The 25,311-nt window shown below is 54.7% G+C and overlaps 10 protein-coding genes across 10 annotated transcripts in view; 5 read left to right on the top strand and 5 right to left on the bottom strand.

Annotated features, from left to right (window-relative positions):
- Nucleotides 1–148: 148 nt before the first annotated feature.
- Nucleotides 149–1,321, top strand: BBA_05008 (uncharacterized protein; the record flags this gene model as incomplete). The annotated part of the gene is made up of 2 exons (XM_008600105.1): nt 149–819; nt 928–1,321. 2 exons carry the CDS (start codon nt 149–151, stop codon nt 1,319–1,321), a joined length of 1,065 nt encoding a protein of 354 aa, XP_008598327.1.
- Nucleotides 1,322–1,884: 563 nt separating this feature from the next.
- Nucleotides 1,885–3,453, bottom strand: BBA_05007 (glycosyltransferase family 4; the record flags this gene model as incomplete). The annotated part of the gene is made up of 1 exon (XM_008600104.1): nt 1,885–3,453. The coding sequence occupies one exon, from the start codon at nt 3,451–3,453 to the stop codon at nt 1,885–1,887; it is 1,569 nt and encodes a 522-aa protein (XP_008598326.1).
- A 4,078-nt stretch (nt 3,454–7,531) lies between these two features.
- BBA_05006 (nucleotide sugar dehydrogenase) lies at nt 7,532–9,550 on the top strand (the record flags this gene model as incomplete). Its single annotated transcript, XM_008600103.1, has 3 exons — nt 7,532–7,658; nt 7,742–8,217; nt 8,279–9,550. The coding sequence occupies 3 exons, from the start codon at nt 7,532–7,534 to the stop codon at nt 9,548–9,550; spliced, it is 1,875 nt and encodes a 624-aa protein (XP_008598325.1).
- A 366-nt stretch (nt 9,551–9,916) lies between these two features.
- On the bottom strand, nt 9,917–10,959 carry BBA_05005 (uncharacterized protein; the record flags this gene model as incomplete). Its single annotated transcript, XM_008600102.1, has 3 exons — nt 9,917–10,511; nt 10,602–10,740; nt 10,818–10,959. The coding sequence occupies 3 exons, from the start codon at nt 10,957–10,959 to the stop codon at nt 9,917–9,919; spliced, it is 876 nt and encodes a 291-aa protein (XP_008598324.1).
- Nucleotides 10,960–13,266: 2,307 nt separating this feature from the next.
- BBA_05004 (uncharacterized protein) lies at nt 13,267–14,510 on the top strand (the record flags this gene model as incomplete). Its single annotated transcript, XM_008600101.1, has 2 exons — nt 13,267–14,128; nt 14,287–14,510. 2 exons carry the CDS (start codon nt 13,267–13,269, stop codon nt 14,508–14,510), a joined length of 1,086 nt encoding a protein of 361 aa, XP_008598323.1.
- Nucleotides 14,511–15,514: 1,004 nt separating this feature from the next.
- BBA_05003 (nucleoside-diphosphate-sugar epimerase) lies at nt 15,515–16,282 on the top strand (the record flags this gene model as incomplete). Its single annotated transcript, XM_008600100.1, has 1 exon — nt 15,515–16,282. One exon carries the CDS (start codon nt 15,515–15,517, stop codon nt 16,280–16,282), a length of 768 nt encoding a protein of 255 aa, XP_008598322.1.
- A 430-nt stretch (nt 16,283–16,712) lies between these two features.
- BBA_05002 (DNA repair protein Rad26) lies at nt 16,713–19,130 on the bottom strand (the record flags this gene model as incomplete). Its single annotated transcript, XM_008600099.1, has 2 exons — nt 16,713–17,999; nt 18,057–19,130. 2 exons carry the CDS (start codon nt 19,128–19,130, stop codon nt 16,713–16,715), a joined length of 2,361 nt encoding a protein of 786 aa, XP_008598321.1.
- Nucleotides 19,131–19,832: 702 nt separating this feature from the next.
- BBA_05001 (carbonic anhydrase) lies at nt 19,833–20,696 on the bottom strand (the record flags this gene model as incomplete). The annotated part of the gene is made up of 1 exon (XM_008600098.1): nt 19,833–20,696. One exon carries the CDS (start codon nt 20,694–20,696, stop codon nt 19,833–19,835), a length of 864 nt encoding a protein of 287 aa, XP_008598320.1.
- Nucleotides 20,697–22,501: 1,805 nt separating this feature from the next.
- On the top strand, nt 22,502–24,119 carry BBA_05000 (cytidylyltransferase-like protein; the record flags this gene model as incomplete). The annotated part of the gene is made up of 4 exons (XM_008600097.1): nt 22,502–22,651; nt 22,746–23,124; nt 23,210–24,015; nt 24,078–24,119. 4 exons carry the CDS (start codon nt 22,502–22,504, stop codon nt 24,117–24,119), a joined length of 1,377 nt encoding a protein of 458 aa, XP_008598319.1.
- A 528-nt stretch (nt 24,120–24,647) lies between these two features.
- The window catches only part of BBA_04999 (amidase family protein), a gene marked incomplete at both ends in the record, with an annotated part of 1,705 nt that continues 1,041 nt past the window's right edge, over nt 24,648–25,311 (bottom strand). Inside the window, one exon of the mRNA XM_008600096.1 lies at nt 24,648–25,283. Within this exon, the coding sequence (XP_008598318.1) occupies nt 24,648–25,283 (636 nt within the window). The remainder of the gene's footprint in view (nt 25,284–25,311) is intronic.

Here is a 25,311-nt window from a genome sequence, read left to right as displayed (position 1 = left end):
CAATTTATAAAGGATCTCGTCAATTTATAAAGGATCCCGTCAAGTCGATTCCGTATAAGCAAAGACCGAGCCGCTCGGGCGTTCCAGTCAAATTCTCTCCTTACGCCCGTGTGTTCGCCGTCGACAAGCCGCAGAAACGAAAAACCCCATGGCCCTCCGCGTCTCGCTCATGGCGGCCTACCTGCTGGCCGCCCGGACCGCCTCCGCGAGCCTCGCCCTCGCCGCCGACTCCATCCTCGTCCGCGCCCAAGACGTTCTCTCGACGCCCTACCTCTCCCTCACGCCCAAGCCCGTCCTTGGCCGCCGCCAGCAGCAGCCACAAGTCGGCGACGCAAACAACAACACCAACAACGATGCCACCACGAGGAATGACGGCATCCAGCTCCAGCCCGACGGCTCCCTCAACCTCACGGCGTGGAACAAAGACACCGACGCCGCCTGCGTCGACGCCCTGCGCGCCATCACGCGCGCCACGAACCCCTCGGGCAACTGCATCTGCTACAACTTGCCGTCTCTCGACGCCCGCACCGGCGTCTTTGGCGCCGAGCTGCGTCTCTACAAGGTCTCGGATCCCCGCGACGGCTGGGCCGGCATCGCACCCGCCGACATCAAGGTCAGCGTGTCGTATAGCGGCGCCAGCGCGAGCCCCGTGAGCCCTGAGGCTGTGAATGGAAAGGGATTGCAGGGCGGCGCAAAGTCGGTAGTGCAGAGGTCCGTCGGCGGTCTCGAGAGCCGCGAGGATCACAACCCGCAGCTGCTTCATGCGTACATGCTCGTGGGCCAGATTGATAACAAGGAAATGTTGGATCAAATGTCCATGTACGCTACCCAAACCCCCCCCATACTCCCCAATCACCTATCCCCTTTCTCACATGACATGATTTGAACCTCTGACCTGACAATGCTTTTTTTTTAAAACACAAACAGGGCCGCGCTTCAGTCGCTCGTCATGCCAACCCTCACCCTCGCCGCCACCAACAGCAGCGGCGTCCGGCTCGCCACAAACGTCAGCCTCAACGAGGCCACCTTTGTCAACGGCGTCTTCTCGCGCGACATTGTCCAGTCCGACTTTTCCGCCGCCCAGGCCGCCGTCGACGACGCCCTCGCCGCCCTGCACAACGGCACCGCCGCCTTTGTCCTGCCCGGCGTCCAGCTCATGATTCTGCCCATCGGCCTCATCATCACCTCCATCTGGCTGGCCCTCGGCCTGGCCGCCTACGGCTTGGGCACCTTTGAGCGCGTCCAGTACGCGGCAATGTACAGGGAGCGCAAGGGCGCCGCTGCCGGCGGAGGTCGAGGGCGGGGAGTCAAGTCGTTTTAAAAAGAGTCAGCGGGGGCGCGTGAGGTGGATTGGGCTGCCAAATAAAGCTGGTTCTTTGAGCTGCTCAATCTCATGGGAAATAATTTCTATTTTTCACTCTTTCACTCTTTCAACTTGGTATCCTATCGTCGACATTGTAGACCAAGAAATCGGCAGCGCTGGATTCACAACATTCACTACGGTCGCATCTAGGCAATTCAATATAGATTCATTTAGACTATCCAATCTGGGTATATCCGCGACTATCATGTGTCACTCTCGGGGGACAACTTCAAGAATCGATTCGTGCATTATTTCGTTAACCATGTCATATCAGCTATTTTGCATTCCGTATCACAAAAGAGATGAGTGAATAAAGGGATAAACAAAACGGGGGGGAAAAAAGGGATAAGTAAAATGAGTTATTGCCAAACCAGAGCATGCAGCCGAGTCATGTTCAGTCTGCGCCACGCAAAAGCTCATCACAGATAGAAAAGACCAGCTGAGGAATAGCCCCATTCGCCAACTTGTGAAATGAACAGGCTAAAATATATATAGAGAGAGAGAGAAACCAGCAGTGGCAATCATGCAGAGACGCTCAAGCGACGCTCGCCTCTGAGGCGGTTCTTGGCCCACATGATGGACTCGATAAACATCATGTAAGCCCCAGTAATAACCCAGAATGAAACAATGATTCCCAGTCCGCCAACAAGACGAGCGTCGACAATGCGGCCGACAATGGCCTCGCGCATGGCATTGTTCATCATGAGCCAGCCATAGAGGGGCACCAGCTGCTGAGCATCCTGCGACAGCGTGCGCGACGACGTCTCGGGACTGGCCCGCGACATTTCCTCTGCACGCTCAGCAATCGTGTCGACCATGCGCCAGGCGACCTTGTTGTTGATCTTGTCCCATGTGCACTCGCAAGCGGCGGCGCGGGCGGCCTCACCCATGCGGGCGCGGACCATCTTGTCCGACGCCAGCTTGGTGGCCTTGGCGATGAAGCCCTCTACATCGTTGGGCGGAACGAGGAAACCCGTGTCGCCGTGCGCGATGATATCCGAGGGGCCGCCTTCGTCGCGGGCGACGACGGGAACGCCGCTGGCCATGGACTCGAGCACCACGAGACCAAACGTCTCGGTGACGGAGCAGTGCAAAAAGACATCGGCGCTGGCGTAGTAGGCGGCGAGCTCCTCGCCCACCTTGAAGCCGGTGAAGAGCACCTTGCCCTCGTCGACGAGGGGGTCAAACATCTCCTGGACCTCCTTCTCGACGTCGGGGTTGCGGTTGCCACCAACAATGACCATCTTGTAAGGCAGGCCACGTGCGTCCATCTCCTTGGCCGCCTTGGCTAGGAAGTCGAAACCCTTTTCGCCGGCGATGCGGCAGATGGTGACAAAGATTATCTCTCCATTAGGCGCCAGCTCTTTGCGGAGCTGCTCACTGCGGCGGATCGGGTTGAAGAGCTCAGCGTTGACGCCGCGGGTCAGGAGCTCGAGCTTGTCCGCCTGGACGCTTTGCTTGACCAGGTAGCGCTTGACGAACCGCGAGGGGTAAAAGATGGTCTTGATGGAGGCGTGGCGGAAAAGGTAGCTCTGGACGGCGTCAAACGCAAAGACGGCGGCGTGGCTCAGCGGGGCCGGGAAGAGGATGTCGCAGTAACCGGCCAGGTCCGTCTGAAAGTTGCAGAGAACGGGAATCTGCTGGGCGCGGGGCTGCTGGCGCAATTGCAGCATGACCTGGAAGCCGAGGCTGGCGGGCGAGGCGAGGTAGATGATGTCGGGTAGGGCGTCAGCGCCAAATGTGCGGGCATAGAGGGTCGAGTTCCGGACGGGGTAGACGACGGACAGCTCCGGATTAAAGGGCAGCGGGTAGCCCGTCAGGCGCACCTCGGGCTGCTTGTCGAGCGGCGAGAGGCTCGGCGACGGCGGCGGCGAAAAGGTGTTGTGGTTGGTATGGTTATGCGGCGCGACAACGGCCACTTGCGCGCCGTGGTTGCGCAAGTGCGTCACCAGCATCAGCGTCGTCCGGCTAACACCATTGACAGGACCAAAAGACTCGGTGCACAGCAGAATGCGCTTGCCGCGGAGCTGGCTGGGAAACTGCGACAAGTCATGGTCGGGGTACCGGCCGGTGGTGGTAGACGAGGCCATCTGCGAGCAGGGCCAAGCAGCCGCGGGGTGGTAGAGAAGGACGGCGTGTATGCCTTGCGACAATAGTCTCGTGCAAGTACAAGGCACTTGCGAAAACGACTGTAAACGTTAAAGACAAAGGTTTACAGAGGAGAAAATTGGATGCAGCAAGTCAGACAAGATGCTCTGGTTAGCATAGCCGGTCAACACATGACTAGATAGATATGTACATGGCAGTGGGCGGCCAGAGATACGGCGCGATAGCTCTTTGTCCGTGAAGGTGACGGCCCCCCGCCATGTGAGAGTTCATCGTGAGGCAGGATCGCTGCACGTGTGGTTGTGACGCGCCGATATTTCCCCTCAAACGGAAAGCTTCTAGCTTCCATCGAGCAAGGCAAAATAAAATGCAAAACTTGTTGGGGCAAATATGGGTGTGGTTACCGAAAGTAGGTAGGGCGCTTTTGTGAACGTAAACACACACAGCAAGAGGACCAAAGGGGACCAGAACGGACAGCCTTGTCATGTGCTTGCCACATCCTGGTCTAGCCATCATGGCTTAATTCAATCTGTATCAATAGCGAGTGCGAGAAGGCCCACGGGCATCGCGGCAGTCTGCCTGAGTGGGCTGCTGGAGGCGGGGCGCAGGCAGAGGGGGGACTTGCACCTTGGAGGCCAGCGGGCCAGGGCTGCAATTGCTGCAGATATACGGATTAGATCCGATTCTGAATCGGAATACAAGGCCCCATGTTGAATGTTGTCGAGTCATGCGTAGCCTGAATCGCCGCATAGGGTATATTATATGCATAGCTTTGTCGGCGAAACAATGGCAACATGTCGTATGAGTCTCCGATCGCTCGTCTTTTCTTTGCGGATGCTGCATCTTGGCCAACTGGAACATGAGTCTTCTTCATCTTGGTTGCCACAAACATCTGGTCAAGGGTGATGGTGCCTCTGTACCCGCACCATCGTCGAATTGCCGTAATCGGGTGCCTGCATCACGATCCACCAATCACAGAACAGACTGAAACCACATTCTCCATTGCGGCCAATAACAGGCTGCAGTGCCGTCATCACCAGTGCATCACTACAGTCGCAGTCCCAACAACACGGTCTAAAAGGCTGGGACATGCTCGCGCGAATGAGCAAGCCGGCTCGAGACCCCGTGGGCGCGCTGGTTGGCCCGAAGGCGCGATGCGCGCAGAGTTGATGCAGGCGCAGCCAAGTGCGCTCGTGACAATGACAGAGGCTCGTGATGACGGCAGAGGGAAATGGAAATTGTTTGTTTTCATTCGGTGCCAAAAAGCACCGTCTCTCGAGTGTCCTCATACTTTGACCTCGTTCGTGTGGCCTCCAGCCGCGGCAGGGCACAAATTCGACCGGGTCGTGTCGGGAATAGGCGGCAAGCTGAAACAGGTACTATTACTGGGCGATTGCCGAATATTATAGAATGTGCCACTATTATCGGGGCATGGGGTGCTGTCGAGCTAACAAACGCAGAACCACCCAGTGTGAACGACGACGCAGGCAGGGTCTGATCGGCAGTCGAGGGACTGCTTATTTTTTGCCGAGTATGGCTGTCGTTCGTTCAGCTCACACAACACCAGGCTACGCACTGCACACAGCCTGTACCTAGCGGCCAATCTATCTGTTGGGTAGGAGAGCAAGGCCTGTATTCGTAATCAAAAAGCCGAGGGCAGAAGCGTGTTGGCGATTGTGTGCAGCTTGCAGAGCCCCATATGCAACGCTAACTGCTTGTTGCTAGCGCAGGGCCTAATTTTATACCCAAATAAACGCAGTGTTGAGTTTATTGCCCGATACCGTTGTTGAGAAGTGGCCAAGAACCTGCCGTACAGATTAGCATAAGTTGGAGAGTTGACGTTGTGGGTGTTGTTGTTGTTGTGATGTCTTGCCTCTCGAGTCAACGAAAGAGCCTGACGACCTTGCACTCTTAGACAGAGGCAAAGAGGTCATTGGGATGCGCAGCGAAAAGTCCTTCTCTGTTTCGTGTTTGACGATTCTCTCGATTCATCTGCATGGCACACAATGTCCGCTTTCCTGACCACCAATCCGAGGCATCCGTGCGCTAATAACCAGGTTTCGGCCCCGACCACCCACCTCTCTGTAACTAAGCTTATTGTTGAAACAAATACCCTGCCAGAGCTAAACATGTATATTGCTCGTGTGATGAAAAGGAAGAGGTCAATATGCGGTCGTGAAGAAGTGCCCAGCCTGCTCATTGTTGCGCAATCCAGACGGTGAGTTGATATGCAGACATGGCGGCCAGTCCTGCCTCGACAGGAAACGACTTGAGCTGGTGGCTCGGCGCTTTGCTTTTCTAGTAGTTTCCGGCAAGCTTTTCATTTCCCCCCGTTATTCCCCTTGGCGTCCGCCGCACCAGCGTGTCGCGTGCCAAGCAGAGCCAAGAAGCATCCCCAGTATCTGTAGGGTGTTGGTATCTACTGATAGGTGTGCATTAGGAATTGCTTGGCTGCGTGTGGCTTCATTCAAAAGCGGTCTTTTGTTTTCTCTCCTCCTATCCAGAGGCTGCATTTTGATATTGCGCCATACCCGTTGCATGTTTATATGGAGGGGGCAGCAAAGTTTGCTCGCGCGTGGCCGGTACCGTTGTGCGTGCGCCCGGGTTTAGCAATCTTGTCGTAATTTGCGGTGTCGTATGACCCGGGATAGCGTCCGGGACTTGTGCAACCATCCGTGGTATGGATTCAGCTGGATCGGCAGAAAAGTGCCGCTGGAGTCGATGTGCGTTCGAGAGTTTCTCGAGTCCGCGTAAGATGCTGTCGTCACGGTGTAGATTTGGCAAACGCCACAAAAAGCTGGACCAAAGCATCGGCGCCGACGCGCTCGAGAATGGCAAGCTAGTCAGGGGAGCGCAGGCATAACTGGATATGTGTGTAGATAAGGGGGCCGAGAGGGACTAGAGGGAGTGATGGGATGAGTAGGAGAAGAGTGTAAGTTGTCGCACGCATTGAATCCAGTCTTGGCAAGTTTGCGCTGTGACGAACAATGTGGCACTTGAGGCAGCTTGGTCATGGTGCAGTGGGCCCAAGCTAGAATCACCAACGAAGCGAATGCCTACATTGATGCTGGGAATCACCAGTAGCAGCATGGCCACAGGGGTGCTACAAGGTGGAATAGCGCTATATCTTGTGGCAGTCCACTGTTTTACAGGAGGTCAACAGATACCTTAGTCTGCGCCAAGTCTTGTATAGCTGCCAACCAAGGAATTCAAGTCAGCCACGGTCCAGTTAAAATTTGACCGTCGGAATAGAGTTGTAAAGTCCGCTAACAGCTACTATTTAGTTTTCCGCAGAATTCTTGTTGTCGAGGCAGTGTGAAGCCAAGGATTGTGCCTGCCCATGACCGCCTTTGTTAATGGAGGTATTGGTGAGGTGTTGGTTGTATCAAGAATGTTAGGAGTTGGGGCGCCAGTACAGGGCAAACCCCGCTGTAATGAGCACGTTGCAGTAGGTAAGGTAGTGTCATGTTGCCTGTAGTACAGCGCATCCCGCACTCACAACCCGTGCTGGGTACTTTCCCCACCCCCATCATTGGACCACCTCCAGCGCCAAGCGCCTCACCCACGTTTATCAGTTGCCCCCCTGACAGGCGTCTTTTGCGCCGCGAGAGTGTGGCCCTAGCTGCAAAGTTGACAGTGACTCTTTTGTATTTTTTTTTAATTAATTTTGTTTTTCTAGCTTCCTTTTTGGTCTTTTACCCGGCCGAATTGGCCTAGCACTTACAACCATTGGGGGCGTGTGTCGAGGGAGCGCACGGTACCGGGGCCACCACTTCCTTGCACGCCATCTTTCCTCTCCGTATTGTGTCCGTGGCCGATCCAGCAAGTCCCTTTTAACCTTCCGACTTTCCGCTTCTTCTTTTGTTTTTCTTCTTGTTTGAGTTTCTAATTCCACTCTTACATGACTTGTGAAACTATTCCTCTTTTGCCCGATTTTCTTTTGCGTTTTGATTTAGCCTACGTGCGAGCATCACCGCGTCCATCCAAGACAATCTATACAGCAGCTCGGCAGCACTAGCCCCAGCCCTCACTAACACACCCAGAAGGGCCCCTGCCATCACCATGTCCTCACCCATCGTCGACTCGGTCAAGGCCTTGAGCCTCAACAGCTCGGCAAACGGCACCAATGCCTCCAAATACCCGGAATTTACCGTTCGAAACATCTGCTGCGTTGGTGCTGGTTATGTCGGTATGTCGCTATGCCGCCACGGCTCCGCCCCACAGCACCTCATCCTGCAAACGCACATTATTCATCTAACACCTTCTTCACAGGCGGTCCTACCGCGGCAGTTCTCGCCTTCCAGAACCCTCACATCACGGTCACCGTCGTCGACCGTGACCAGACCCGAATCCGTCGCTGGAATTCGAGACACCCGCCCATTTACGAACCCGGCCTGCATGACATTGTTCGCATCGCCCGCGACGGCAGTCGCGAGACCTTCTTCTCCAACGAGGCCACCAGCGACGCCGACACCGTCAACTCCGACTTTGGCGACCTCCGTGTCGCTCCCCGTCAGAGCAACCTCTTCTTCACCACTGATGTGGCCGGTAGCATCGCCGAAGCCGATGTTGTCCTCATCTCGGTCAACACACCCACCAAGGAGCGCGGCATCGGTGCTGGCAGCGCCACCGACATGACTGCTTTCGAGGCCGTCACTGCCGTCGTCGCCCAAAACGCCCGCGAGGGTGCCATCATCGTCGAGAAGAGCACCGTTCCTTGCCGCACGGCCCAGCTCGTTGCCGAGACTGTTCGTTCCTTCCATGGGAAAACCCCCCGTGCAAGTCAATTGGCACTAACACGCTCACTAGATCTCCATGCACCGCCCTGGCGTCCATTTCGAGATTCTCTCCAACCCCGAATTCCTCGCTGCCGGCACCGCCGTCAACGATCTGCTCTATCCCGACCGTATCCTCATCGGCTCCGCCCCTACTGCCACTGGTAAGCTGGCCGCCGAGGCTCTCGTCAACGTCTACGCTGCCTGGGTCCCCCGCGAGCGCATCCTGACTACCAACGTCTGGTCCTCTGAGCTGGCCAAGCTCGTTGCCAATTCCATGCTGGCCCAACGAATTTCCAGCATAAACTCCATTTCTGCTGTCTGCGAGCAGACTGGCGCCGACGTCGACGAGGTCGCCCGCGCTGTTGGTGTGGACCCCCGTATCGGCAACAAGTTCCTCGTCGCTGGTATTGGTTTTGGTGGCAGCTGCTTCAAGAAGGATGTTCTCAACCTCGTCTACCTTGCCGACACTATGGGTCTCCCTGAGGTCGGCGAGTACTGGCGCCAAGTTGTCAAGATGAACGAGTACGCCCGCGACCGCTTCACCAACCGCGTCATCAAGTGTCTCAACAACACCTTGGTTGGCAAAAAGGTCTGCATTCTCGGCTACGCCTTCAAGAAGAACACTTCCGACACCCGTGAGGCTCCTGCTCTGGAGATGATCAAGACCCTGCTCGAGGAGCGTCCACGCGAGATTGCCGTTTTCGATCCTTGCTGCAACCCGCTAGTCATCAAGAACGAAATCCGTTCCCTGCTCGGGCCTCTGGCCGAGAGCAACAACATTTCCGTCTACGGCAACGCCTATGACGCCTGCGACGATGCCACTGCCGTCGTCATTGCCACCGAATTCGACGAGTTCCGCAATCAGCCTGTGCCCAAGCCCGCCGCGCCCTCGGCCGATGCTGCGCCCAAGACAATTGGTGGCAAGCCCAACCCCAAATCGGATCCCCGTCCCTTCAAGTCCAACACGCCTTCTGAAAATGATATCCTGGCGCTCCACAAGCACCTCGCTCAGCGCGAGAATGGACAGGGACACGATCCGCTCAACCGCTTCAACACTGAGCCCTCGTGCGACAGCGCCTGTCCCGATTGCCAGCAGGAGCAGGAGACCAAGTTGACTGGCCATGCCACTGGCATGGGCAGCGCTGAGGAGTACAAGTCCAAGGAGCGTCTTGACTGGGAGCGCATTGCTGACTCGATGACGATTCCCCGCTGGGTGTTTGATGGCCGTGGTGTCATTGACTCGCGCGAAATGGTCAAGCTTGGGGTCCGTGTTGAGAGCGTTGGTCGTCAACACCGGTTCTAATGAAAACGGGGATGATGGACGGATTTTATTTCTTATCATGCTCCCCTTTTCTTTTATTATAGATGCATTGAGCGGTACAGACTTGTTTATATTGTTTCCCGTCACGCGGAGTGACAATGTTTGTTGCATACGCAATCGGAGTCTCAAAGGCATGGCAGGGCCTGCCAATAATTGTAGATTAGGCGAGATTTCTCTTTGAAAACAAATCCAGAATTTCTTCTCGTCAAGTTTGTGCATGTCTGTCGTCTGCTCAGTGATATGTGGGCAAGAAATGAACTGAATCAGCTCGAGTGCAAGAGAATCTGCATACATGATTCGAATCATGTACGGCATTAAGCAAGATACCGCCCACGGTATCAAAGTCATTCAACACGACAACCTCCCTCTTTTTCCATCCTTTACCCCCCCGCGCCCTTGGACCTTGTTCGGCCCGTCGTCCTCCCCCTCCATCCCGCCGCCGACCTCGCGCCGCGCCGGTATCGCGTACCCCACGAACACCCAGCCCGCGAGCACCGCATACTCTGGCAGCAGCGCCATCAGCGCAAACGCCACCGCCGACCCCGTCAGCGGGTTCCACGCGCTGCCCGGCTCGTCCTGCCGCGCGACCTCGAGCAAGCCGTAGGCGGTGCGCACCGCCAGAAGCGGAAACGCGGCCAGCGTCGCGACCAGCACCCGCCGGCTGCTCGGAAGCAGCGCCGTCGCCGCCGTCGCCGCCGGGGCGGTGCCGCGGTGCCGCGGTGGCGAGTAAAAGCAAAAGAACCACCAGAGCTGCGTCGCGGTCAGCAGCAGCAGCTCGAGGGCAAAGACGACGTAGCCGGCGAGGGTGAGGGCGCGGCTGAGATGAGCGTTGACGGAGGCGGTGCCGCTGCCGCCGGCTAGGAGCAGGATGGCGAGGAGGAAGAGGAGGCGGAGAGCCTTGGCGAGGTGGGTGTAGGTGGGCTTGGAGGCATGGTTATCCTGTCTGCTGCTTGTCGTCAGTACTTTTGAAACCTTTATCTCACTCATTTTTCTTTTCTTCTCTCTTCTTGTTTTCCTTCTCGTGTAAACGTACATTAAGCGAGTGAGGCCGAGGTTGGCGACTATGAGCGGGACGACGCCGACGTTGAGAAGAATTAGCGCTGCGATCCAGAGACCCGTGTTGCTGGGCTGCTTCTCGGCAATGATGGTGACGATGCCTCCAGCAAGGCGGACTGTGAACAAGTCTTTGCGTGAGCTTTTTGTTTTCTCTCTTACTTTGGTGTTATTCGAGACAAGGCAAAAAACATACACAAGCTAAAGGGTATCAGCGGCCACCAGGCCATGCGTGGACGAATTCGGGCATTGCGCGAAAATAGGTACACGACAAGCGGCACCATGGGCGCGTAAAAGACGACCTGAGCAATGGCCACCGAAGTGTGCGCGTTGGGCATGATGCTGGATTTGTGTCGCTGTACTTGGCTTATAGGCTGGAGTGTATTGGTAAGGATCGGAGGCGAGTTTGTTCGCCCTGAGCAAAGACGGGGACGAGATTTTTTGACTACATTAATATATATATATATTTGGCAATCGATACCTCGCTGCATTTTACCCAAAATAGATGGATGTGAAGAGGATCGAGTCTTTCCGAGTCTACGTCTCTCCGCGAGCAGCAGGGCGAAATCGCATCGCCCGTTGGGGCCTTTCGCGACATAACGCCCGATATGGAAGAACTAGTTAGGCAGCTGAATGGAACTGCTGTGCCGGTGGCGTTGGCACTAACTGAGAAAACCTTGGGATGGCTTGCGCACTACGGCAGCCTGTGCCGACTCTGCTAACTATTAGTTGGTGACCCTATTAGTTGTCTTGCGCCAAAACCCTTTGAAGAAAGAGAAAAAGATTTGTCTCCCTTGAGAACAAAGATGCATAAAAACTTGGTCGTCCTTCACACCAAGACATTTAGCCCTACCATATGAAGCTATATAGAACAGCTGTGCGAGGAGATGGACAGCGACCATTATCTAGATGGACAAGGAACATTGTCTTATATTAAAGAAGAAAGAAAAGAAAAAGAAAAGAAATACGCTAGCGATCCGGTCTCCACCTTTTCGTGGCATAACGCCCAAAAGGGAAAATTGCTTTGGGCGCTGACCACAGAGACGGAAAGTAAGAGCAAGAATTCCATCCGTACGCTGACGTCGGCTCACGAAAAATTAGACAAAATTGACCTGCTCAAGAACATGTCAATCATGGACGAATTGTCTCCCTGTTCTGCAAATGTGTTTGAGTTTTAGTACGTTGTAGTAGTTTCTGCAACGTAAAAGGCTTGGCGACACAGCAAAACTCAGTTTCGCTAATAATCAGCGTGTAGTGTTTTTTGTATAGCGTAATCATGCTAGCTAGCGGGCAAAACTAATCTCTGGAGCAAAACATTGGGTTAGTTTTTCGGCTTTAGACTCATCGAATTAGAATCCTCCTCATATTGGTCTCTTTCTCACGGGTCCTCGCCCTTGCTTTTTTTTTAAAAAAAAAAACCTGACGCCAAGTTCCATACCACATTGTGTAGATATACCGCGCGGTCTCATCGCCGGACCCAGCTCCGGCTCATGGCGGAGCGGCGCCGGGGGGCCCACGCGGCCGCCATTATCGCTTCCCACCACTTACTTACCCGCCCGGCTCATTGTGAATGAATCATCGGGCTCTTTTTCTGTGACTCGCGTTATCAATGCTGTTTCTACCGTCCACCAATTCCGCTTTCCCCCCCTTTATCTTTTTTTCCCGCTCATCAAACAGGCACAGAATGTCCTTGGAGTGGGGGGGGGGATACCGCTCGCGTCGCAGACGGCGTTTCAAATGAGCGACTCCCGCATCCCTGCAACGGCCAAGGTGAGGGAGGTGATGAGGGCTTCCGAGTCCGTCATTGACTTTGTCCGGGGAAATTTTGAGCGGCAAAGCGGAAGTTTCTGAGTTTCTATGCCGTTGGAAATTTCGTCGCCGTCGCGCAACAACCACCCGCTTGCCCTGGCGCTCATTGTTTGCCCAGATTTGTGCCACGTCGCCAGTAGATGTGGTGTTCGTGTTTCATCGGCAAGGCCGAAGAAGAGAAAGCTTGTTCTCTTGGCTTTTCTTGCCCTGTTGAAAAGCGTCATAGCCCATATTTTTTTTCCTCAAGACATGTCATGAATAAATTATGTCGGGTGTGAAAGAGCGGCGGCCCTCGCAGCCATTCTGTGTTCCAACGCTTGACCATGTTGCTCGCACCCTCGCAACCTCACCGACCCATGACGCTGTGAATTTACAAAGGCATCTAGATAAACTTTGTATAAAACACCTAGAAGATAAAAAACATAAAACTATGCTTCGAATATCAGTGAAGAAACGACTTTCATAAGAATCTAGCCCCTCGCTCAGCTTATCATGGTCGAGGTCTGCGTGTGTACCTGGCTTGGTCATGTTTGAGCCAGCCGTTTCACGTTGCTACCTGTCAGACCAGCGTTGCCCTGAACCCTTGCCGTCCTCGAGCGCAAACTCCCCCCGATTACCCGTCCATCAAACCTGCCACTGGTTCGCTTCCGCATTGTAAAGCCGCCCATTCCCCTTTCCCGGCCGCGCTGTCCGTTTTCATGAGGTTCGAGAGCTTTCTCCCTCACTTACACACCCTCTCTAGCCCCCCTGCCAACGCACGCTTCGCTCTTTTCGTGCTCGCCCATTTTACATGATTTTTGCAGAGGCCCCGGCGTGCAAACTGCGAGAGGGAAAAGATGAAGCCTACGGATGCGGGAATACTAATTCTCTCCAACGGCGTGCTAATTGCCGGCGTGCTCGGGGAAGCGCTCCCGCCCGAGAGCATTCCGATACAGTGCGCTACGATATGCGGCCCCATGGTCGAGCTCACTTCGGTATGCAGTGGCGGCAACAGTCAGGAGAACTCGGCCTCCTTCTTGAACAGCCGACGGAAGAGGGCGAATGAGAACCAGAATACGGGAGCAGACGGGAAAGAAAAGCCACAGCGACAACCCAAGAACGGAGTCGAGCTTGGGAAGAGAAACTTTACCGTGATTGTGCCCGCGCCAACATCATTCCCACCATCGCTGCTCGTACAACAAGGGACTATGGATTCGCCGCGCCAATCAAAGTTGACACAGATTCGGCCAACAATAATATATCCCGTACAAGAGCCGCCACCCCATCCACCACCATCTCCTCCTCCTCCATCATCTTCTTCTTCTTCGTCGGCGCCTCCGCCACCCGTTGCCACCTCGGCTCCGACTCTGCAGCATCCCTCAACAAGCACGTCAACTGAGTCAGACGTGCCACAGGATAGTCACTCCATGACGGAGCTGATAAGCGAGAGCGTTTCGCCTACGACCTCGAGCCATCCGCGGAGCTCCGGGGATGCCTCGAACGACGGTGACGAGGGAGACGACGGAGACGGTGACAATGGGGACGATGACGGCGATGATCACACCAACAGCAGTGGCGCACAGCCTGACAAGAATGAGGATGGGTGGACGATGAAAGATGGTGAAGAGGAGTGCGTATGCGAGAACAAGAGCTTCAATGTGGCACGTGTTGCTGCCCTCTGCTCAAGCTGCATCGCCACGGCCTCGGAGCAACAGAATGGTAAGCGGGTTACCATCTGCAGTTGCGCCATAGCATGATGCTATTATGTTCTTGTATCCATCTTGATTCTATGTTATTTTGGTTGCTTTTGATGGATTCCGCCTCACTCACCTCCCTCGCCGCTACATTTAAAACGCAGCTAACCAATTGGTTCGCAGATATGGATGTCATCATGGAGACTTGCAAATTCACTCCTGAGCAGTACAGCCCGGAAAAGGACAGCATTGTCAATGACATTCAAGTCCAAGCAGTACCGCCAAAGGTCATCTGGGGCCAGAATGCCGCCGTCGCCAAGGCCGGAGCAGCGATGCTAATGCCCAACCAGGGTGTTCAGATGGCAGTCGCGGCGGCCATGAGCTTCCTTCATCTTTGGCTTTTGTAATATATGAGAGTTACTTTACGAGGTTCCTTTGCTTCTGCTCTTTCTTCTCCTTCTTCTTCTTCTTCTTCTTCTTTTCTTTTTCTTTTTCTTCTTTCCTTCTTTTCTTCTTTCCTTCTTCAGGGCAGCTCGAGGAGTATTTGTTTCGATACAGCCAGCAGCACTAGCAGCTACTATGGGAATATTCCCGGTTCGGCACAGGGAACGACGGCAACCAAGACTTGCCTATGACTGTGCTTTTCGAGCTAGCGTCAAATGCGAGTGCATACATGATAAAGAAGACAAGAGACGGATTTTTTTCAGACATGTCTTGTCTCAGAACGCAGCATTTCAGTGCTCATGATTTCTACCGGTCCCCCCCCCCCCCCCCCCGGGGGATCGACGCAGTCAAAGAGTCAAAGAGACTTGTACATTAGTGCTGGGCTGCACATGCCTAAAGCACCATAGACAAGGAAACACAGCACAGTGGCGACATTTTGGGGACACGAAATGCAGCGTAACGACCGGTTGTCAAATGAAATTTCAGCACTGTTTTTAGAAACTTTGAGTTTTCATGTACTTTCCTCTTCTCTATAGACGATATATATCTGGATGTCAAGGAAACTGTTTAAGTAAAGTTGACTAAAGTTTTGTCACTGTGCCAAACGCTACTTGAAAATGACGAAAAAAGCTTCGAGTAGATTGGACAAAACTTGCAAAGCAGCATTTTCAAATTGATTTTCACATGTGCTCGCTTATCATGTACCGCGCGATCTAAAAAAGTTAAAAAAAATTCCGGCCCAGTAGCTTTCATGTTCAGCGGGCTCCGCCGCGGCTGGTCCGGCCAACCCGATCTAGGCAAGGCTTCGGCGACAAGTGGCGACCTGTGTTATAGTTCATCCGTAGTACGCCAATCCGGGAAACCATGATGTCAAGTCAGCAATGGGTCATCAATCAAGAAAACCACCATATCCCATCACACCGTTTTCACAAGCTTCGCTTTTCCCTCCCGTCCTTCCCTCCACGCCATGCATCTCATCCTCACCGGCGCGACCGGCCTCGTCGGGTCTTCTGTGCTTGACGCCATGATCAAGACGCAAGCCGTGACCAAAATCTCCGTCCTCAGCCGCCGGCCGATCCCCTTTGCCGACGACGCCAAGAGCCCCAAGGTGCACGTCATCATCCACCGCGACTTTACGCGATACGACGACGCCAGTCTCCTCGAGCAGCTCCGCGACGCGCAGGGCTGCGTGTGGGCGCTGGGCATCAGCCAGACAAAGGTCAGCCGCGACGAGTACACGAAAATCACAAAGGACTACGCGCTGGCCGCCGCCGCAGTCTTTGCGGGGTTCGGCGCGCCGCGGCGGCCCTTTCGCTTCGTCTACGTCTCGGGCGAGGGCGCCACGCAGACGCCCGGGCGCTTCGCCGCCGCTTTTGCGCGCGTCAAGGGCGAGACGGAGCAGGGCCTGGCGGACCTCACCGCGGCGTCCTGCGGCACGCTGCAGGCCGACGCCGTCCGGCCCGCGTTTGTCGATGCCGCGCAGCACGACGCCATCAGGCCGTACATTCCGGATCCGGGTCTGCTCTACCGCGCGACTCTGGCCGTGCTGGGTCCCGTCGTGCGGACGGCGCTGCCCGACAGCCACTCGCCAACGTCCATGCTGGGCAGCTTCCTGACGGAAATGGCCATGGGGACCAAAGATGCCAGTCTGCAGGCCAATGGCGCCTTTCACTTGGGGCTCTCTTGGATAGTCCCGAATGCGGCGATCCGCAAGTCCATGGCTTCCAAGGCCTGAATGGGTGCCGCAGCATTAAACTACCAGACGAAAAAACGAATGAAAGAGAAAGAATTAATGTGATACGAGAAAGCTCATAAGATTTGTTTCCTTTTTGTTTCTTTTCAGCAACAGTCAACGAAATGGGCTTTGCTTGTGTGCTGGGCGTTGACTCTTGAGCGCGAAACGCGCCATGTGCTTTCGAGGCACTCGTCATCGTAATCTTCGCAGCTTCGTCGTTGTACATACCCATGCAGTAGAGCCGCAGAGAATCGAGGCAGTGATAATAATATTTGTTTCATGTTCCCTGTATTCAGGTGCACAGTTTCTGTACTCTCAATATTGATCGACATGTCATGCCCCTTTGGCTGTTATCTGAAATGACTTGAGCAAAGCGTGTTTAAAGAGATTCTTATGTAGTATTTTCGTGGTGGAATAATGCGCCGTATCGTCATGGTCCGAAAGCCTCGCTCACGACTTCGCCTTCGTCCGGCGACACGGCGAGTTCCAGCAGCTCATGCGCCGCTTCCACAATTTCGCTATCGATGGCAGCTTCCATGACGAGGTCCTCCTCCGCAAACGTTAGGCGGCCGAGCGCCAGGAGCTGTCGCTGGCTGCCGCCGTGAAAGAGGGACAGCTTGCGGCTCATGTCGGCCGTGTCGGCCGTGTGCGGATCCGTGACGAGTGCATGGATGAGGAGTACGCATTGCGAGATGATACGACTCAGCTCCATCGTTGAACTCGCATCGCCCACGGCGCCAGCATTGTGCGAGATGAAATCGGTGTAGCCGTCATCCTCTGCTAGTTCAGGTAGCTCGGGGAGCAGCGCAGACGAGATGGGCTGGTCGTAGAGTTCATCGATGGAAGTGCTCAAGCAAGTCATAAGTCGGGGAAGGGCGTTATCGTGTTTAGCAAGCTCCAAGGCGCCGAATGGGTATCGAGCAAAAGCAATGAGGGTGCGAAGGGCCGTTGCCCGGATCGTCTTTCTCTGGGATTGTGTGTGAGGGGATCTCGGGCCCTCAATGAGCCTGGCTGAAACGTGGTCAATGATGATGCGAGCAACAAGCTCCGGGTCTTTTACATCTGTGATGGGGCCTATCGATTCCGGTAATGAAGAGGTAGACAGCAGGTCTAGCATGTTGACAATGTCGTGAAATCGCTGCTTCGACGACAGCAGGATGAGCACCATATCGAGAGACATGAGCTTCCAAAAAGATGAAAGGCCATGCTCCGATCCAGTTTGTACGCCGTCGTGCGACGTCGCGCAAGCAAGAGCGCACATATGCAAAAGCGACATTGCTTCCAAAGTATCAATATGTTCTTCGAAATATCTGTATTCTTGCTGGTTTGGCAAGTTTCCGTCCGGCAAGCGTGACTGCAGCGCGTCGGCAACGAGGCAAATAGTTGACTGCGCAATCGGCACAAGGCTCCGAGCAACGAGGGGGGCGACCGAGGTTACATGAAGCTGAAAAGTAAATGAAAGAAGCGGCATTAGGTATTTGATGGGCGCCCAGTATTGCTCTTCGAAGCAACGACTCCACAGGAGAATAACGATTTCAGCAAAGTCAACTTGCAGCTGCATGGACCGGTGTGGACTGCCCATGAGCGGAAGTCGTTCGAATATTTTGGAGGCTAGGGATGCCGATGTTGTGTCGGATGGGAATGAAAAGCGAGATAGGATATCAAAAGTAGGTGGTTGTTGATGAAAGCTCCCATGATCTAAGATGAGTTGTAAGAACTGCGGCGCATGGTGTTAGCACTCTGATGAATTAAGAAGTCAGACAGTTTAACCAACTTCGTACGGCGCGCCGGGCGGAGAAACTGCAATGTGGTGCTGCGAAGGCTGTAATAGCTCCGGCTTGTCGTCGGTCATGATGGTATCCGCGGTATCAATCTCGAGAGCCGCTATAGGGCTGTCAAAGACCGGTCGCTTCCTTTTGCCCTTTGTCGGCGTGCGCTCTCCCACATTCGCAGCCACAGAACCAGCCGACCGTCCTCTCCCGCGTCCCTTACTCGGACTCGCGGCCACCTCCATCTCGTCGAACCCGTCCGCCAAGCCCCAGCTCCTGCCGCCCGCCTTTTTCGGCGTCGTCGCCAGATTGCCGGCCGGGCCGCCGCCCACATCTTTCCTCCGTGCGCGGTCGCTAATCTCCTTCATGTCCTGCTGCAGAAATTGCAGCTCCGTGTTGGCCGACCGCTCTGCTGCGGCCGCCGCCTCCACCGCGCGGCTGTGCTTGTCGAGCTGCTCGGCGTTGGCCCGCTTCAGCGTCGAGACGGTAGCGTCAAACTCACGCTGAGCCTTGACCGAGTTGGCGCGGAGAATAGACGCCTCGCCGCGCGCAGCGTTGAGATCGTACTCTAGTGCCCGGATCCGAATTTGCAGCGCGGACAGCACGTCGCCGGGCTGCGTCTGCGTCAGCAGCGGCGCCTGGCTGGCGGCTGCGGTGGCCTGCGAGGGGTTGAATCGCTGCGAGGCGGCGGCGATGCCTGCTCGTGGAGGTAGTTGCGTCATGGGCGCGGTCGGTCGGACACTCTGCGCCAGAGTTGGATTCCATTGCGGATTAGGCACCGGTGGTATGGTTCGACGCGGTGGCGGGTTGGTGGGAACCTGCGCAGGCGTTTTGGGAAAGCCAGGCCGCCGACTAATGGGCACCCCGGCATCGTTGACAACCTGAGCGGTATCCAAGTCATCGTCTTCCTCCCAGCCGTAATCGGATTGTTGGGCTCGGGCGTCGATTGAGGACCTCGACTGGTCCTGGGGCAGCCGTGCTTGCGCTTGCGTGAGCTGGATGGCCTGATTTTCAATTTCGCGCAGAGCATTCTCGGGAAGATCGTCGAGACCGTCGTCGGAGAATTCATCCAGGTCCATGTTGGAAAAGTAGTGGCCAGCGAAATTGATCCATCTAGGCCGTCGCTAGGGACGTAAATAGTGCGCCGCTGCAAGGATGAGTCGGCCTTGTAAGAGCTACCGCGTAAACCGCGTTTTGGTAGCGACAAGTGGCAGAGTAGGTCTTCTAACGCGTCGCGATGTCACGTGTAGCCATTTGCGCCGCACTCGGAGGGTGTACTCTGAAGAGACTCAGCAATAAAAGCTCTCAAAATGTTTCGCTCGCCTATATTTGTGCCGAAACGTACAGGTCTATAAAGCTGTTTTGTTTCGGCTTCATGAAATAGTAGTGCAATGCAACTTGTGCTTTCGGCCTCCGAATCGTCATTGTTAGTGGGGGGGGTGGTCATCAGGCTAGCTTCGAGGGTCAGCCACAACGCCGCATTCACAATTTTTGTACTCATCGACGAAATTATAGGTTGATTAGTGGCGATGCAAACATTGCAGTGGTAAATGCTTACTGCAATACTTAGGTACAAACTCTTCCTCTGGTTATGCTTATTCCGCTTCATGCTTCAACACCTGCGACAACGGCAGACCCGTCCGACTGTACTCCGAAAACTCCTCTGTATTACAACCACCAAAACACTTTTCCCGTACTATGCAAACGTCGCAGAGCAAATTTGGTTTTTTTGTTGTATTTTTTCTTCACTCCTTGTGAGTGGGCCAGGTTTGGTGGCGATCTTACTCATCGGCAAGGTTGTAGATCTTCTGGACCTTGTCAAGCATCTCCTCAAAGTTAATCTCGAGATCAGTGAGGAGACCGTCACTGAAACCAAAGACCCAGCCGTGGACGATGGGATAGCTGTTCTTCTTGTAGGACTGCTGAACGGCGGCTGTCTTGATGACGTTGCGGCACTGCTCGACAACGTTCAGTTCGACGAGGCGGTTATAACGCTTCTCCTCATCGGTAATGGCATCGAGCTCTTCCTCGTGCAGACGGTAGACGTCGCGGATGTTACGAAGCCAAGGGTTGAGAATTCCAAGGTCTTTGGGAGTCATGGCAGCTTTGACACCACCGCAGCCGTAGTGGCCGCAGACAACAATGTGCTTGACGCCGAGATGTCGGACGGCATAGTTAATGACGCTCATGACATTGAGATCGGTGTTGACGACGAGATTGGCAATATTGCGGTGGACAAAGGTCTCGCCGGGCTCCAGACCAGTAATCTGCTCGGCGGGGATACGAGAGTCACTGCATCCGATCCAAAGGTAGTTGGGGGACTGGCCGGCGCTGAGGCTGACAAAGTAGCCCGGATCCTGCTCCTTCTTCTGAGCAGCCCACTTGCGGTTGTTTTCAAAGATGCGGTCGTGGGACTGCTTGAGGTACTGCTCAACCTCCTTGGGGGTAGCGCCAGCCATGATTTTGGTTTTCGGTGTCGCAGGCGGGTAAGAATGATGGGAGCCGTTGCAGCAAGAGCTTGCGAGACGTGTGGCGGCGGCGACGGCGATGCGGCTGGGGAGAACAACGGTCTGGCGATGCGCAAAGGAAGTTTGCCTTGTCAAGGTCGAGCGCAGAGGTCGAGCGAAGGTGCGAATGGGCAGCATCAAGCGAGGAGGAGGGCAAGGAGGGCGACGGTGTGGTAGTGGGTGGGTGGGATGTATTTATATGCCGGGGTGCTGCAACCGGTCGGAAGTAATCACGAGCTTGTAAGAGAAAGTCGAGATAGTGTTACTTGCGATTGAGTGAGCGAATGACGTTGGCGGCAGTCAGTTGAGAGGTGGTGTGGGTAACTAGGCTTTGCAGCAAGGCTTGGCTTATGCAGTAGCGGCGACGATGAGCGTGTTGTGTGTGTGTGACTGGTTGAATTGTTGGGTGGATGGTGTTTTAACGGCCGCACAGTGTAAGATCCATGCATGTACTCTGTAACTACTTCGTAAGAGGCTCGAGGGTCCAAGGCCACAGGATATCGTGGTGTCTAGTGCTGCTGACGGTTGGTGTGCAGAGGGGGAATTGATGGGCACGGGGTTGAAGTCGAGATGTTGCTTGTTGTTTGTTTGTCAGGTAGTAGGAGATTACAGGGAGAGACAGGGGATCACAGCATGCTTGGTGTGGCTTTGGCGTAGTAACAGCGCTACCTTACTTTCTCAGTGCTGTTGATGGGAGAGAAAGCTATAATACCCCTCAATCTACATCTCGGCCCAGCACATACTGGATCACGCGCATGCCACTTGCCACGTCCGACTGCTACACCGGAGAATAAACTGTATTGTATTTAAATGAGGGGAATCCATGTCGCCGTGGTCGTGATGGATTCTTTGTTAACCCAGCCAATCTTGTTGAGGCCGAATAAGCCACAGCGCGACTTTTGGGCAACTCCACAGGCCAAATTGGTCAAGGTATCAAGGTAAGATAAGCGGCACGAGTGTGCGCATAGTTAGTTGAAGACGTTTATGGTAAACGAAAATCCGCGAATTACCATGACTTGAAGTGTGGCCTTGATCTCTTTCCCTTCTTCTTCACTGCATTTCTTTCGCATGTTCTCTGTTCATCATCAGCAACCTGCATCTCCCATCTTCACAAGTCGCAAGCTTCGAGCTCCAGCCACCTCCAGCCCCGGTCCCAGCCACGGCTCCAGCCCCAATCAAACGAAGAGGTGCACGTTTGTTCCTCGGCTCAATGCTCTCCACCTTTTTTAAACCACAGCTACTCAACCAGCTTTCAGCGCATTTCCAACACCTCAACCCTGCTGGAATCCCGTCAATGCCCCCACCTGCACCAGCCACAGCACCATGCTACCTTGACTAAACAGCAAAAGCTACACCGGCGCTTCCACCGCAAAAAGTCAACCCGATTGCTCCGCCATGCCGTCGTCCTCTTCCCCCCCAAGCCCGAAAGTAACCTTAATAACCTTGGCTTGAGCTCTTCTGGAAAACTCCCCCAACTCGAAGGGAAAAAAAAAAAAACTGGGAACGAGGCAAAGCTAATCTAGAGAGAGGGAAAAAAAAATCCCGGGTCAGCGCTTATTAACACCATATCTCGACGTCACAACTCTCCTCCCCGTCCGCCCTCTTGCATCGACATTTTCCTCCTCGACGACCTCCTTCTTTGCCTCACCTCCCCCCCTCCCCGCCGGACTCGACCTTGTGGCCGCCAAGGAGCTGCGTTGCCACTTGTTTCCGTCGTCGCCGAACCAAGCTTTGCTGCCTCGTTGAAAGCTTGTGCTGAACCGCATCATCGTCGCTGCCGCCTGGGTTTTCGCGCCAGGTCCCCCCCCCCCCCCAAAAGTCGCCCAAGAAAATAAACAGCAACCGCTCGCTCCGTCTTCCCTCGAGAGCGATCGAGCGTCTCCGTCCTACAAATTCCGGACTGGCCTATTTTACACGCCAATACACACACAAATCCTCCAACAATGACTAGACCAAAGCGCGGCGTCCGCTTCTCCCACAAGTCCGGCAACGGCAGCGGCTCTGAAGGTCGTCGGTCGAGCTTCAGCGACGTCAGCGAGGATGGCTCTCCCTCGCGCAGCAAGCCTCAACTGACTCTCGAGACTGTCGACGAGGTATGTCTTTGCTGTTCTCTGGCTTCAACCACTCTCCCCACCCCTAGCTGCGTGCTTGCGCTTCAAAAACTAACCCGCTTCCTCGCCTCGATAGAAACCACCCACCGCCGAGGAGCAAAGAGCCGAGTACGAAAAGAAAAAGGCAAACTTCTGGACGCGCACGTTATGGACCTTTGTCATGATTGGAGTCTTCTTCGGCGCCCTCTTCATGGGCCACATTTACATGATTGCCATTGTCACCGCCGTCCAGATCATCTCCTTCAAGGAGGTCATTGCCATTGCCAACGTACCCAGCCGCGCACGCTCTCTGCGATCGACCAAGAGCCTCAACTGGTACTGGCTTGCTACCACCATGTACTTTTTGTACGGCGAGAGCGTCATCTACTATTTCAAGCATATTGTTCTGGTTGACAAGGTGCTGCTTCCCCTCGCTACCCATCACCGTTTCATCAGCTTTATCCTCTACGTCTTTGGTGAGCAAGCATCGCAAACCCCTTGCGATTCCCCCACCCCGGCGCAATCTGCCTCTTCCAACTGCAAGCCAACTAACTCGTTTAGGGTTCGTCTTCTTTGTCGCCTCGCTCAAGGCCGGTCATTACAAGTTCCAGTTTACCAACTTTGCCTGGACGCACATGGCCCTTTACCTCATCGTCGTCCAGGCGCACTTTGTCATGAACAATATCCTTGAGGGCATGATCTGGTTCTTCCTCCCCGCCTCTCTCGTCATCACCAACGACATCTTTGCCTACATTTGCGGCATCGCCTTTGGCCGCACCCAGCTTATCAAGCTCTCGCCCAAGAAGACGGTCGAGGGCTTCGTCGGCGCCTGGATCATGACGGTAATCTTTGGCATCTTCCTCACCAACCTCATGATGAAGTCGAAATTCTTCATCTGCCCCGTCAACGATCTCGGCGCAAACATCTTTACCGGCCTGCAGTGCAACCCGAACCCCGTCTTCTTGCCCGCCACCTATGAGGTTCCGCAATTCTTCTTCCTGCCGCAGCACCGCACAATCACTCTTACCTTTGCTCCGATTCAACTCCATACCTTTGTTCTGGCTTCGTTTGCCTCGCTCATTGCACCTTTTGGCGGCTTCTTCGCGTCGGGACTCAAGCGCACCTTCAAGATCAAGGACTTTGGCGACTCCATCCCCGGACACGGCGGCATGACCGACCGCATGGATTGCCAATTCATCATGGGTTTCTTTGCGTACATGTATCTTCACACCTTTATTGCCGTCTACAAGGTCGATCTTGGCACTGTATTGGAAGCTGCCATTACCAGACTAGGCCCCGACGACCAAGTCGAGCTTGTCAGGAGCATGTGCCGATATCTTGGCAACCAGGGCATTTATCCAGAAGGCGTACGTACCATGCGACAAACACACAAATTTCACAAAAAGGATCATCAGCTAACCTCTGATAGCTCGCCGGATGCATTGACCACGCCATGGCTCCTCGTCAATGAGCCAACGTAATGAATGACGGAATTGTTTTTGTACCTTTTCTCTTTCTCTCCTCTTGACAAGACTTGGTCCACACTTGATGAATATGTCCCCCTTTTTCTGTATTTGTCTCGTATGCACAAGTCGTATGCACAAAGCATATATGCATTACTACAACTTTGGCGTGTGAAAAGAAAAAAAGAATTAGCCCTGGGCATCTGGTACGAGCTCAACCTTTGATATCGAAACCAGGAGTCTGCGATATATAACAAAGTTTTTTTTTTTTGCCGTTTTCTTGTTCCACATCTCCTCATCCTCACAAAAAGAATTCGTACAAGGTGCAAAGTGAAAACAAGCATTAAAAACATCCCAAATCAGAAAAGAAAAAAAAAACAGAACAATGTTCTTTCCTGTACAAGGCCTGTATTACCATGTTGTAATTTTCTTTTGTAATTATAGGCGGGGTTTGAACCCGCCAGCTGCTGACCACGTCTGCATCAGTCTACCTGAGTCCTGGTATAAAAATGCTCTCCGAGAGAGCGAAATTAATTTTATTCGTGATCCATACCGTTGTGGCTGACGCCATTGGCTTTTTTTTTTCCCTCTACCGCTTCGTCACCATCATCATCGCCATCATCAGTCCCCGTAATACTCGCTCGCCGCGCCGCTTTGTGATGATGATGATGATGATGATGATGATGATGATGATGATGCACGCGCCGCGTCCAGCCACCCTCCGTCTCAAAGAGTGCGCCGACGGGCACCGCCACGGCCAGCAGCTGCGCGTCCTTGAAGCGCGGCGCCAGCAGCGACAGACCGACAGGCATGCCGTGGACGCCCTGGAACCCGGGCATATTGAGCACCGGCACGTGCAGCGCCGACCACATCTTGCAAAAGAGGTAGCTGCCGGTGGTGGCGCCGAGCGGGGCCTCGTCGGGCGCGCTGGGCGTCAGCACGGCGTCGTAGCCCGCGAGCAGCGCGTCCGCGCGCGGCCGCAGCGCCGCGATATTGTCGAGCGCCTCGAGGTACTCGCGGTGCGAGTAGCCGCCGCTCGTCTCGGCGAAACCCGCCAGCAGCGCGCTGAGATGCGCCCGGTGCGCGCGGTACTCGGGCAGAAACGCGGCGCCGCCCTCGCACGCCAGCACCACGTCGTACCACGCGGGCAGGCGGTCAAACTCGGCCGGCAGCTCGACATCGTCGACGACGGCGCCGCGC

This window comes from Beauveria bassiana (assembly GCF_000280675.1).
Source record: "Beauveria bassiana ARSEF 2860 unplaced genomic scaffold BBA_S00012, whole genome shotgun sequence".
Classification (NCBI taxonomy): Eukaryota; Fungi; Ascomycota; class Sordariomycetes; order Hypocreales; family Cordycipitaceae; genus Beauveria; species Beauveria bassiana.
This window is presented reverse-complemented; position numbering and strand designations above follow the sequence as displayed.